This window comes from Genypterus blacodes, unplaced genomic scaffold (assembly GCF_046128005.1).
Source record: "Genypterus blacodes isolate CSIRO-AG114 ecotype Tasmania unplaced genomic scaffold, CSIRO-AGI_Gbla_v1 ptg000027l_1, whole genome shotgun sequence".
NCBI classification, from domain to species: Eukaryota; Metazoa; Chordata; class Actinopteri; order Ophidiiformes; family Ophidiidae; genus Genypterus; species Genypterus blacodes.
This window is the reverse complement of record NW_027466840.1, coordinates 1072905-1085790: the sequence shown is the minus strand read 5'-3', so window position 1 is coordinate 1085790 and position 12886 is coordinate 1072905. Positions and strand designations below refer to the sequence as shown.

At 48.2% G+C, this 12886-nt stretch overlaps 1 protein-coding gene across 6 annotated transcripts in view; it reads right to left on the bottom strand.

Annotated features, from left to right (window-relative positions):
• Window positions 1-12886, bottom strand: part of LOC142993127 (receptor-type tyrosine-protein phosphatase delta) — a 297399-nt gene that overhangs the window by 77870 nt on the left and 206643 nt on the right. For all 6 annotated transcript variants that reach the window (XM_076143781.1, XM_076143778.1, XM_076143782.1 and 3 more), the window contains one exon: window positions 6177-6362. In XM_076143781.1, coding sequence (XP_075999896.1) covers window positions 6177-6279 — 103 coding nt within the window. In that variant the 5' untranslated portion in view covers window positions 6280-6362. The remainder of the gene's footprint in view (window positions 1-6176; window positions 6363-12886) is intronic.

Genomic DNA, 12886 nt, shown 5'->3' with positions numbered 1-12886 from the left:
CTGTTGACTCCCTATTGTTCGCAGTTTACCTGTTTTGCTTCTTGAATACAAAGTAGTTTCTTTCTCCTTTCTTTTTTTAAACACGTTGTAGCCCCGCATAGTTTTAAATAAGCGTCTATTCTCCAATTCATGTGCAGAGAACACCGAATGAGTCAGAAGCAATCAAGACTCCAATAATGCAAATGATTCCAGTCCACAATCTGAGCAAGGCTACAAAACACGTCGGTAATCTGAAACAATGCCATTTCAAACTGGTTAACATGAGCTGTTTCCATTCCAGTTTTGCATAGAATTTAGGTTTGTTGTTCCTCTCCGGCTCCATCACACCCAAACCTGAAAATGACTGTGTGTGTGCGATGTGTACTTTGGTTCAAAAGGCTCAATATTTAGATGGTGCTGAAGCGTCATGTCGTGTCTTTCTGCTTCAGGCCTGACCGCTCCGCTAACCCCACCGCCCCAGCATCAATCCATTAATTGCACTGTCACTGTCATCTATGGCGAAGTCGTGCAACACCTGCATTGTTACACAGCTCGCTGGCATAAAAGCACGATAGGCGATTTGATTTAGTGTATGCCAGCGAGGCGGTCATGCCAAGTGTGCACCGGGCAGATGCGAAACAGCTGGCATTGTGCTCAGCCCGCCGGCTGATCCCCGCTTCAAAGGCGTGCTACAAGATACCAGCGCGTGCCTCTGTGTGTGTGTGTGTGTGTGTGTGTGTGTGTGTGTGTGTGTTTTGTGTTGATGAATGTTTCAGTATAGATGCCTGATCTGTTGCACTGCGTTAACACGTCATGCATGCCACTTCTTGTGCTCTGCAGACCAAAATCCATGTCAGCTCAAGAGCGTGTGCGACTTAGGCCATCTCATGTTGGGATGTTCAAATATACGGGTTTGGAGAACAAAATTCTGAAGCGTTGTTGACTGCCCCTCCAATGGATCTGCAGTTTATATTTTGGTGCTTTTGTCCTGTCAATATTCCCCACTCCAAAGCTGATACAGTGCACCGCTGTTAAATTGCCCCTCTATTTTCAAGTCAATGCGTCTTGGAGACATAAGTGCACTTAGATATAGCATTAGTGACTGGGAGCTAGCCTTTAATTACCTGCATCTGGGCTTGCGCAACATCTCAATGCTGTATGTGATTATCTGCTTTTCTTCCGAGTTGGGGGTTCAGGAGTGTGGCGAAAATGACTTGGCTTTTGTGCGATCCTCTGGGCTAAGTGCATGGCTAAATGACTGCAATCCATAGATGAGGCTAATGGCCTCAAATAATACACTTGTGCACAGTTGCCACAAAAGAAATTGGCATTCATGGAGTTAATAATGGGCCTGGTGCAACATTTAAACATAATTGCACGGCATATTGTTGACAAGGAGCTGGTACGAGCATTTTCTAGCCGAAGAGAATGATAATGACTTTCTTACTCATTTAGTTCAAGCGAGGAGCGAGAGGCATGTTGCACCCCTTCCATAACATTGTTTTATCTCAGATTCGTCACAAGGTCTTCATCCGAACAACGAGATGGTAATTAAAAGCTGGCACTTTAAGCCGAAGGTGTTTTGCCACGCGTTTATTTGAAGCGAGAGCACGACAGCTTTTAAAGATGTGCTGTGAGACACATTTTTTTCGCAGTGAACGAGTGGAGCCAACAATGAGATTTCCACTCCAGCAATGTCCGGCAGAATGATGAACGAGGGGAAGAGTCGGGGAATTATAGTGATTTAAAGCTGGATCAAAAGTGCTACGAGTTCCGTTCTCCTCTTGCTTTAATGTCATTTTCGGTGGTTACGCTTACGTGCAAGCTCTCGCTCTGTCTCTCTAGATGTGTGTGTGTGTGTGTGTGTGTGTGTGTGTGTGTGTGTGTGTCTAATTCAATGTGTGGGGGTGAATGTAGGCTGATGATCTTCATAGAGCGCGTACCGTGCAGTCATATGTGCGTACGTGCTGGCGCTTTGGTGTGTGTGTGCGCGTCCTGTGTGTATGTTTGCGCTGTGTGGGCACTGTGAGTGTGAGGGGGAATGGAATAGACTCAATTTAAATCAAATTAGCATGCAGGCAAATTAAGCAGAGGGATTTAATTTGAGCTGTAGTAAAAATGCTAATTTCAGTACAGCCCGGAAGCTCATATGCAAATACAACACTATTTTACAATAATTCATATTAGGCCAGGCATGCATAAAACACACATATTACAGCCCCATGTCATCTGGGGAATATGGTGACACTAGCTCTTAGACTTGCTACAAGGTGAACCAACTGATCCCCACATTCATTTCTTCATTCATCTCTATGCATCAATGATGTAACGGCTCTGATTATGTGTGCGTGTGTGTGTGTGTCAGAGAGAGAGAGATTTCCATAGCCGATACACAAACGAGAAAAGCTCGCCCTACACCCGTTTTTTTAAAGAATCTCCACAATCCATCCAACAAAATACCAAAAATTATGTTACACAGCTTCAGCTTGTTGACATCATACAGCGATGCGACCCACAAACATGAACAGGGACAGAGGAACATGACCAGGTGGTGTAGCAGGACTCTGAATTAGAGGATGACGCTCAGTGTGTTTGGGATTAAAACTCGAGCAAAACTGAGAGAAATGCTGACGGAAAGGATGCAATTAACAATAACACACTCTAGGGGGCTCTAAAAATGAATATTCATATCTAATCTAAATATTCCCCTTCCAAATAAGACAGTATTGTTTCAAGATGGATGTCCATGTTTTAGATCTATAGGCCTATTTGGACCAGATTGGTTAGACTTTGGGTATGTAGGGTTCTGGCCCCCCTTCTGTCATCTTGGTTCGGTCCAAATCATTCATTTCGGTGACTTCTCCTCCATGTATGTTGGCATTAATGGCATTTTGTTTTAACTTCCGTACAAAAGGTCCAGTTTAAAATCATTAACAATCATCTTGCTCATGTTTCCCCCCCTGATGAATGGAGGCTTTCTGACAGATCAAAACCCTTAACCTCTGATAATGTGCAAATGCAAGAACAAACTGAAATGTCTTGCTGCGGCTGGACACTTAAGCTCCAAACCTCCAGGGTTCATTTTGCCCCGCAGTGAATCAGAAGCCCGGCCTCATCAATAGGCTATTTTTTTTAGTGTTTTCCCATGTGGTTCACCTTGGATTGCTGACTTAAACGATACAGAGAGAGAGAGAGGGGAAAATTGCATGCAAGTGTTGTCAGCGTGTGAATGTGTGTGCGTGTGTACACTTGTAAATAAGCATAAGTGAGAAAGATGAGGTTTGGTTGTTAACATCTTAATGTTTTGAGAGGCTGGAGGGAGCCTGTCGATACTCATTCGACGTGTTAAAGAGAAGCGTGCTGGCTCAGTGGGACTCGCTGTGCCATCCAGCCGCAATGGGGAGGAATCAATTAAAACGCTATTAGGCCCCCGGTTTGACATGGTCCAACACAGTGTGGCGCGGCGCGGGCTAAAAGCATCAATGTGGGCAAACCAATTTTCCCCCAAAGATGAAAACACACCGCGTTTTATCGTGTTTTGGATATGCATCTATTCATTGAGCAAGATAAATGCTGCAGCAGTCAGCGATTTTTGCTATTACAGTGCAGCTGCGTTTGGTCACACAGGAGAAGCAGAGGAACATGATGCTGTATGGCTCAATCGCCAAAGAATCATGTGGTAATGTTTCTGATTTCAGTCACATTAATACAGATTCTAACACCGAATTTGTGATTTTGAGATTGAGGCCCAAGTTATTTAGTGCCCATGCCCACACTTAACTCCCGCCCTATGATTAATCCTTTCCCAGGTGGATACGTTTAATGCATCTATCACTTCTCTTATCCTCTGACTCTTCCTTTTTAACGTCCCGGCGACATAGAAGAATTGTTTGTTGCCTCCCTCCCTCCCTCCCTCTCTTCGTTTCGCTCCCTGTGTCCCCTCAGCTCACCAGGGACAATTATGCCCCTCTTTCAAACTATCGCCAAGCCCAATTTGCCACACAAATTAAATGGGCTGCATTTGAAGAGCGAGGGGGACAGGGTGAAGGAGAGAACGAGGGAGAGAGAGAGAGAGAGAGAGGCCAAAGACAAAGCAGCGAAAAACAACCAGCAGTCCGACCCCGGCAAAACATATTTGCTCCACAAGCCTCCAACATAATTTGTGAATCCAGCGTATTCCTTCCAGCTACACACAGCCCTCCATGGGAATATTGTTAAAAAAAACAGATCACTTTCTCTGCTAGTGCTCCCATTTCCACATTAACAGCGATATGTGTGTAAAGGCGCTCGACGGGCATTTTTCTTGAGAGGTGGCTGCCGCAGCATCCACTGTGGGGCGGTGAGTCGGACTGGCTCAGAGGACCGCGCCATCTGTTGAGCAGGCCGACTCAGCCATTCTGCTCTTACGTGCCTCATCTCCTCCGCCGCGTCCGCAGCCGGAGGCTAGCACACACACCCAAATGTATTCAGAGCACCAACAGAGGGCAGCTTTCCCCTTTTTTGCAAAGGCAGTTGGATTCTGCGTCAGTCGTCTGGAGCGGAGTAAATGGAGTGGAGGTCTTTTTGGTCCTCATCGCACATTACCCATGAGGAGGAAGCCACACAGTGTCTGGGCTGTTAGTGCATACGCCGCTGCACAATAAAGGATTATTGGGCAACATCTGAGCTCCTGGAACCAGCATTCACACTGGCTCCAAACAATACAGCAAAGACAGAGAAAGAGTAGGAAGGATAAGATGTAATATAAAATGAGCAGAGACTAAAGCGCTGAGTAAGGCAGTGAATGAGAAAACAAATGCAGGAGTGATATCGGACATTCCAGTGACAGAAATGAGGTCGCCTGAAGCCAGCACTCATTCTCACACCCCCAGCTGCAGACGAGACGTGCACCTCACCCCGGTGACCTCCCCCCCGACTCCCACTCCACTCCCTGGTCGTTATGAGACATTGTTACTGCCTGGCGGCGCGTTTGTTTTGCCTTTGAAACAACGACCCTGCCGCCGCAGTTGCCCGATTCTACTGCAGGGTAGTGGCAGCTGCTCACAAGACGAACGGCTACAGGAGTGAAAACAACGCGGGGGGGTGGGTGTGTGCAGACAGAGGCGTCAAGACTTTAGGGGGGCCCGTAACCGCACTTGTGCTGGTCCGTTACATTTACGCGACTATGGAATGTCTGGACTCTTTAGAGTGGAAGTGGTGTCGGCTCTGTCTGACGGGACGCATTAGCCTTTCTTTGTTTTTGTCAAATTCAACAATGTAAATTCACACGGTGTGTGGCTGTCGGGGGCTTGTGGAAAGATAGCTACTAAAGAGCTCCCTCAATGGCAACATTTATCGACTCTTAATGCTGTTTTGGGACGGTCCCGTAATTAAATTGTGTCAATAAATCTCGGAACTGCACATAAAATGGGGGATAAGCGCCGAACACATTTCTCCATTTGCCTCTCCCCCGCTGTGAGACATATGTGGCGGGGCGGGGAGAGACACAAAATAAAAGGCATTTGAACAGATTGCAGGGAACATTTCTCAGGCACAAAGTTGAGAATCTCCGCCATCAATTTCACTTTGTGCGGCGCTCTGGTATATGACCTTGGGTGAATGATCCCCGCCGTTCAGAGATATTCAGCTGAACTGAGGGGATTTCAGCCAGCGCGTAGGGAGCAATAAAGCTTTTATTCATCCCAGTGTGACTCGGGAAGCTAATGATTCATGGATCTTAGTGTTTAAAAAAAAAGGAAGAGTGGGAGAATGGGAGTTTGGGGGGGCGGCGGCGTGGGAGGGGGGGAGGGCGTAGTGGTGCTGTGGTAGAGGAGGGGAGAGCTCAATGAGGTTTGAAAACTGTTGTCACACATCACCAGGCAGGTGTCTGATGTGGAGTAACTCAATTCCAGTGACTTCTCATCATCAGATTGGAGAGTGAGGCCCGAGCATTCTTGGTTCAGGGGGGGAAAAGTGGTCGGAAAATGCTGATGGGTTTGCATTACTTTGGTCACATGAAGGGAACGCTCACTGATATATTTGTGTGTGTGTGTGTGTGTGTGTGTGTGTATTTTGCACATAAACTCGAGCGCTCGGTGTATAATCCCCCACCGTGTCTTCTTGCGTCTCATTAGATCAGTGAGGAAAACACACACATAAAACGAAAATGAAATCCCACCCTCAACAAGCCCAAGTGAAAAGCCGAGGGGTCCACTTACTTTCAGCGTCGGCGAGGTGGAGGAGCAGACCCAGGACGAGCAGCAGAGGCAGCAGCAGCGTGGGCCTGGCTCTGTGCATGGTGGGACAGCTTGGCACCAGCATGCTTTGGCAGCCTCGGTGGCGCTGGCTCACAGGGCCCTGTGAGTCAGTCTGGTCTGATTTCTCAGATGCAGGGTATTCACAGCCTATGTCGAGGCAAGGAGGGGAAGCGGGGAGGGGAGGGAGAGAGGGAAGGAGGAGGGAGGAAAAAAAACAGGAGAGGGACTGAATGAAACAAAGCTGTTTGGCTCCACGGGTTTTATCTATCCCTGCACATTTCTGACATACCCCCACACAGCTTGGGCTGGAGCTGACAGGGGGATAGGAGCGAGGCTGACGCGCTCGCGGGTACGTTCTGACAGTTCTCGAAATAGAAATAGTCACTTTACAAAACGTGTGTGCACGTAGCAAGAGGGAGCGGAGGAAACACACAGGCCAAAGTGTCGCATTGGTATGATTTTTTTGTTTGTGTCTTTAAAATTAAATCTGCGGCAAAGTAACAAGTGATGCACATTACCAACACCTGTGTGAAGCATTCACACAGTGGGACAAACAGGTTTGAGCGTGAACAGTTAATCCTGGCTAACTGCATAAGTGCAACCCTTTTACTTACAGCCTGATCTAGCCACTCAGTCAACCCGGCAGGCTGCGGCACATGTTTACTGTTTTTACTCTGCATTCAATCCATAACAAATGCTTTAATAGCTTTAAGTGCCTCTGCAGAGTGTGTGTGTGTGTGATGGAGTAAATTCAGCACACACACACACACACACACGCGCATACACACACAGGGGTGCAAACACAAACATCATGTCTTTTATCAAGTGTTGCTTAAGTGTCGAGTAAAATCTATACGACATCGCTGCCAGTGTGGCCGAGTGTTTGTGGTTCTCTGGCGGAGCCTTCATCGAGGTGGGGGGGGTCGGCGCTACGACATGACCCTCCAAATCAATGTAATGCAGTGAAGCCAGTGTTAGCTGCAGACCGGCTTGATCCCCTTGTCATCCATTTGCTTAAGCCAGAGCTTGATCCTGGGTGATGGATGCGGCGCGGTCGTCCGCAGCATGTTACACAGCTGCCAGATAATCCCAGAGTGTGTGAGTTGCGATGACACGCCGCCGGTTAGCGCACTAGCAAGTCTCGCGGCCAGAGCTGCTCTGGATCTTTGCGCGGGACATTTTTGAAACTTTATTTACCTTTCATAACACTAGACAGTTCAAAACAATACTTTGAATACAAGAATTTAGATTCTGTACTCGCAAGTCCCCCCTTAGCCCAATCAGCAGGCAAAGGAGCTCATTTCCTCCCTCTTTTGTTTCGCGTGCTGCAATGGCGGCCACACCTGTCACACTCCATTAGCGTCAGTGGGAGAGATAGACACGACTACCTGCCTGGAAGCGCCGCAGGGCTAGCAAACGCAAAAGCAGGGGGCCGTGTGTTGAAGGGAATCAATTGGATGGCCATCTCATCCCCCGGCTCACACAGACGGCGATTCCTAAACACACACATACATTAGCGCGCTCGCCACAGAATATCCCCTCGAGCCGCGTTCGTAGGCACTGCGAATTTGATTAGAGTCAGCTGGACGAATCGGCGCGCGGTGCAGGTGTGGCTGTGTGTCTGCTTCGCCCGTCCGCCCCACCAAATCCAAGTGATAGCCCTTTCGAGTTAATTAATGGAGTGTGAATTTCCATAATGACATGACATTAGAAGAAACACTACTCAGCAGCCCTCCCCTTTCTTATTCACACCCGGCATCCTCACACACACACACACACACACACACACATACGCTGACACACACATTCGAGGCAAACAAAAGCATCTGTATGTAGCTTAAATACAAGTTGCTGCTAACGTGAAATCCAACCAAAATTATTATATTTAGCGTTGATTTGTGATTGTTCAGTCTGAGAGGTAAAATGTGTGTGTTCTCAATCCGCTGAAGGGGACGAGCCAAGCTAGCAGTTTGCCAGCAGCATTGTTTGAAGCGTCAGCAGCAGCTTTAATCTAAACACCCTGGCTTTTCTTGTGCGAGACAGGTTATGTGTGCTAAAGCGTAATTACACACACACGCAAGAGTTGAATGTGCCGGCTACCTTCATTCAGGTCCAGCCGTTTGGTGGCACCGATGCTTTGCCATTGAACGTTTTGTTACAAAAGAATGAGGAAACAATCTCGGCCTTTCTTCCCCCGAGCCCCCGGGTAGTATTATTGCGTTCCCATTCAGCGGGCGCTTCATTCAACGGATTTTGCCGCTGATAGCGATCATGCATTATTAAACAAAGCCTGACAACATGCACAATGTTAATTAGAAATGGGGGAGTGTGTGGCGGGGAGAAATAAGAGAAAGAAAGGGGTTGTTGAGCTGTCTTCTCTCTCTCTCTCTCTCCTTACCCGTGATCCTTATCTGAAACGTGAAAGAGAAGGAGGGATGTTTATATTCTCCGTAATGGCCGGCCTCTCTTTTCATTTGAGAGCGAGTGCGTGTGTGTGTTTGGTAACGTGCACCCGCTCCGCTTTATTCCAGTCTAATATTGTTAATAATCACAAGTCAAGGCTTTGTTTGCGGAAAACAAAGCGGAGAGAAAGTGGTAATCGGAGCCTCGGATCCTCAAAATTTTTGACATCAGCCTGGTGAAAGTCGTGTCCTCCCGTGTCGCCCCGCTCGCCGCCATTCTCTAGCACAACCAGCGGGAAACTAACGCTGACATGTGAACGCTACCAACGGCGGCCCTCTTAACAAATTCAACATTTGCTAGGAGCGCTGCAGTCAGACCACGTTTCGTTCTTCTGTCACACATGTTGACTAATCTTTTCTTTTGGCCCGGCTCAGAGGGGGAATTTGGGTGCGTTTAATTTTCAGGCTCATGCACAGGCTGAATCGGAGTTCCGGTATGTTGTCTTCACGTAAACCCACAGCAGCACCTATTTGGACCCTGATCCTTTTGTAATCGTTGCAACACACACCTAGTAAGAGACACGACACAGATTGCAAGGTGGCGGAAAAATTTGCAAGCGTCGTAACCAGTCAGGGACGGAGAATAAGAATTGTTTGTTTAGTTTTGAGGTTTTTTAGTTCCCTCTGGACCAGAGGAGTTGAAGAATGCTGTAATATGCTTTAATATAACATCATATGGGGCTTTGACTGTAATGTCCAGACTGCAGTCCAATCTAGTTCTGCCTTTTTGACTTTGGCCCTGACCTGACTGAGATAGATCCAACGTCCTCTCACCGCCATCCTAAGCTCTCGCTCGCACGCTGAAGTGACACTTGAGTTTCTGAGTGGTGGAGCAGATCAGGAGGATATATAAATCGTCTCTTCTTCTTCTTTTTCCCTCTTGTCAAGTGTGGAGAAGATAGATATGCTTTGACGAATCGAAGAAGATAAAGTAAATGTACTTCACAGATGAACTTTGCCATTGTTGAGAACAAACAAGAGAGGAAACAACCTGCATTTTATGCTTCTGTGTGTTTACCCCCGGATTGATTTTATACCCAACCGTTAAACGCATCTGTGTGCACACTGAGTACCTATTCATTAGTAATCAGGCCGCATCATGGCACTAACTGCATATGGGCGAGCGTTTTATCCCAGATATTACACGTTATTTTCAGCCTTAATCATGTCTCACGCTCACTTTTATGCGCGCTCTGTAATTGTCTCTATTGAATCACATATCGCACCCTCAGTCGGTGTGGATTCACTGGTAATTGGGACAAAATGAGGGTTAGTGGGACAAGGGCCCGTCGAGGACCGGGGTAAGAGTCACCCGAGACAATGTTGCTTAATTAAAGCAAAAGCACGGCGCAGTGGCAGGTTTGAACTAATACTAGTATCCAACCAGGTGCAGCCATTCTTGTACGTCTTTCAACAGCTTGGGTGCCAGTGGGTGACAGAACCCTCCTTAGAAATCTGATCAAAGGTTTGGTCCTTACACCACACGCACACACACAGACACACACAAACACATACCCATCCACTGGTGTCACCAATCCCTCTCATGCCTATCAATCCTTGTGTCTTTATCTTCCGTCGTCCTTCATGTGGGAGCGTTTCCTCACCCCTTTTCCTCTCTGCATCTCCTTCTTTATTCAGCCACTTTCTCACGCGTCGCCCCCGATCAGCCACTCCGTGTAATAACACCCCTCAAGCCTAAGCTAAGCTGCGCCCCTCAACTGCGCCCCTCAACTGCAGCCTCCACATGAAAGACCCTGACAACCGCACATCAGAGAAGTTTATTTGCTGTACTTATTTATTTGCTTTGGGGTTTTTTTTTTGGCCTCTCCCTCCCTGTTTTCCCTGACCTCCCTCACACAGGCCTCCCACGGTCGTAAACTATCCTTGGAATGGGAACGCCTGGCTTCCTGTTCGGGGATGTCAGGGTTTGCAGTACAGTCGGAGTGGGTTATTCCTCGCCGTCTTATGAATGAGCTCCCATTAGGAAACGCACAGCAAGAGACTAATTGAGTACAAAGGCATTTATTTGTATTATAATTAATTTAAAATCACCTGCTGGGGGCGCGGGACCAGGACGCAAGCGCAATCTAAAGCCATCCCCCCCTTTTCTTGATAGATTGACAACACTTTCGAAGAGCTTTTCATAGCAGGCCAGTCTGCAAAAACAACTTCATTCCGGAGAACAAATGTCAAGGAGAGTTCGATACATTGCAGTTTGGAAATTGTTGCCTCGTCCTCATGAGGATTCAACGCGCCAAACCTGACCTTGAGCGCGCGCCCGTCGTAACTAAAATGACCACATTGCCTCGGCTCACAAACACTCCTCCACCCATTCGTTTTGTGTCCTTTTTTATTTTCAAGCCTCTCCTTGACTTTCTCTCTCAACCTGCTGTATCCCCCCCACCCCACCTCCCTCTCTCTCTCTCTCTCTCTCTCTCTCGCTTTCCCCATCTCTCTCTTGCACCTCGTTCCTCCTGCCACGTTTCCCAGCAGCTGTTGGGTTCAGATGGATGGTCCCCACAGTGCAAGACCCTGACCTGCACACTAGTGACTGATTATCCCACTGCCCTGTTGTGCTGCTCCCAGAACGCATACAAACGCACACGCACACGCACAACCACACACACACACACACACACACACACACAAGGTTACTGAGCTATTTGGTAAGCTTTAGGGACACTGGGGAGTTGAGAGGCGGGGGGGGAGAAAACACACAAAAACAAATTCAACACACTTCATCTGCGTCTTCATGTTGAGATCACCTCCTCTGACCTCCACACTTCCTATTGAACTGTAGTGGTTGGCAGTTGAAGCTAAAGCCGAGCGCAGTCGGCCTGTGGGTAGAGCGTGTGGGCATTGTGACCCATTCAAATGAGAGTTGGCTTGTTGTGAGGGCGTTCCTTGCTAAACGTTTGCTTGTCACGGCGACAGCGTTTCTTTTCGATATACACGCTTGTGCCACTCGGGTCGTGCTTGACCTTGCACATCGGCATTTAGGGCAGGGAAGAGACTTCTTATCACGCAAACACGCAAAATCTTGAGGAGTCTATTGTGTTCAGAGAGAGAATGAGGGAAGGAGGGTGGTGGCGGTGATGGTGGTGGTCGGGGTGAGAAAAATGGAAGCAGCAGCAGCAGCCAACCTGGAATGGCTGGGATTAAATTTACGCCGCATGAACAGGGGGAGGGCTAAATCATGTTACATATCATGAACCAGGAGAAAAGAAGGGGGGAGCCGGAAAGAAGGGCGGGGAGAGGAGGTGGGAATATAATGGATAAGGGGAGCAACGAGGCGGAGAGGGAAAGGTGGAGGGAGAATGCAGCAGAGGATAGAGAAAGCTATGTGGAGGAGAGAGGAGGCAGCGAGTGACGGAGGGAGGGAGGGAGAGAGGGAGAGATCGCACTGTAGGGCAGAGAGGAGGAGAGCAGTGGGAGGAAAGCAAGGGAATGTGCCTCACTGCCAGCTTTTCTCACGCTCCGTCTGCGCTCGTACGCCTGACGGAGGCTGAGCGAGTGAGATGGAGGAGAGGAAGGAGGGGAAGAGAGAGAGAGAGAGAAGGCAGGCAGTGCTGAACAGGGACGATAGTCGTGAGGTCGCTTTGGCAGACTGAAGGTGTTGTTTCCCAAACAGGAGAGACCGGAGAGATGCGAGGGCAAATGACACAAACATCTCTCTCGCTCATGTCTGCATGGAATTACGTCGATACACCCACAAAATACACTAACGCCAACTCGCACATGCTCGCAAACTGTAAGCACAGGCACTCGTGTGCACAAATAGAACAGGCATGCATACTCTTTGCGCCGCATGTTCCTGGCACTCTGACATCTACCCCCAACATGGCAACGGTCTGTGGGAGGATGAATAATCTTACTTCCGTGAGGGAGAGAAAATGAGAGAGCGGGAGAGAGAGGAAGAGGAAGCAGGGTGAGCGGGAGGTTGTTCCCAGTATGTGCTTGGAGCCCTCAGGCAGATGAAACGCTGTTACACTGCCACAGGCCGGCATGGGACAAGCTAACCAAACAAAACTCAATTGAAAGCGATTGGACAATGTGTAAGGCGTACGTCAACAACAATGTGACCTCTTATCTTTTGGGACAATTGAATACCGAAGTACAAGGTGTTATAGTGACAGTTTGGTGGCTTTTGTACAGAGGCCAAGCTGTTTGGCATGTAAATGTACTACTTAGGCGTGCATGAAGGATGTA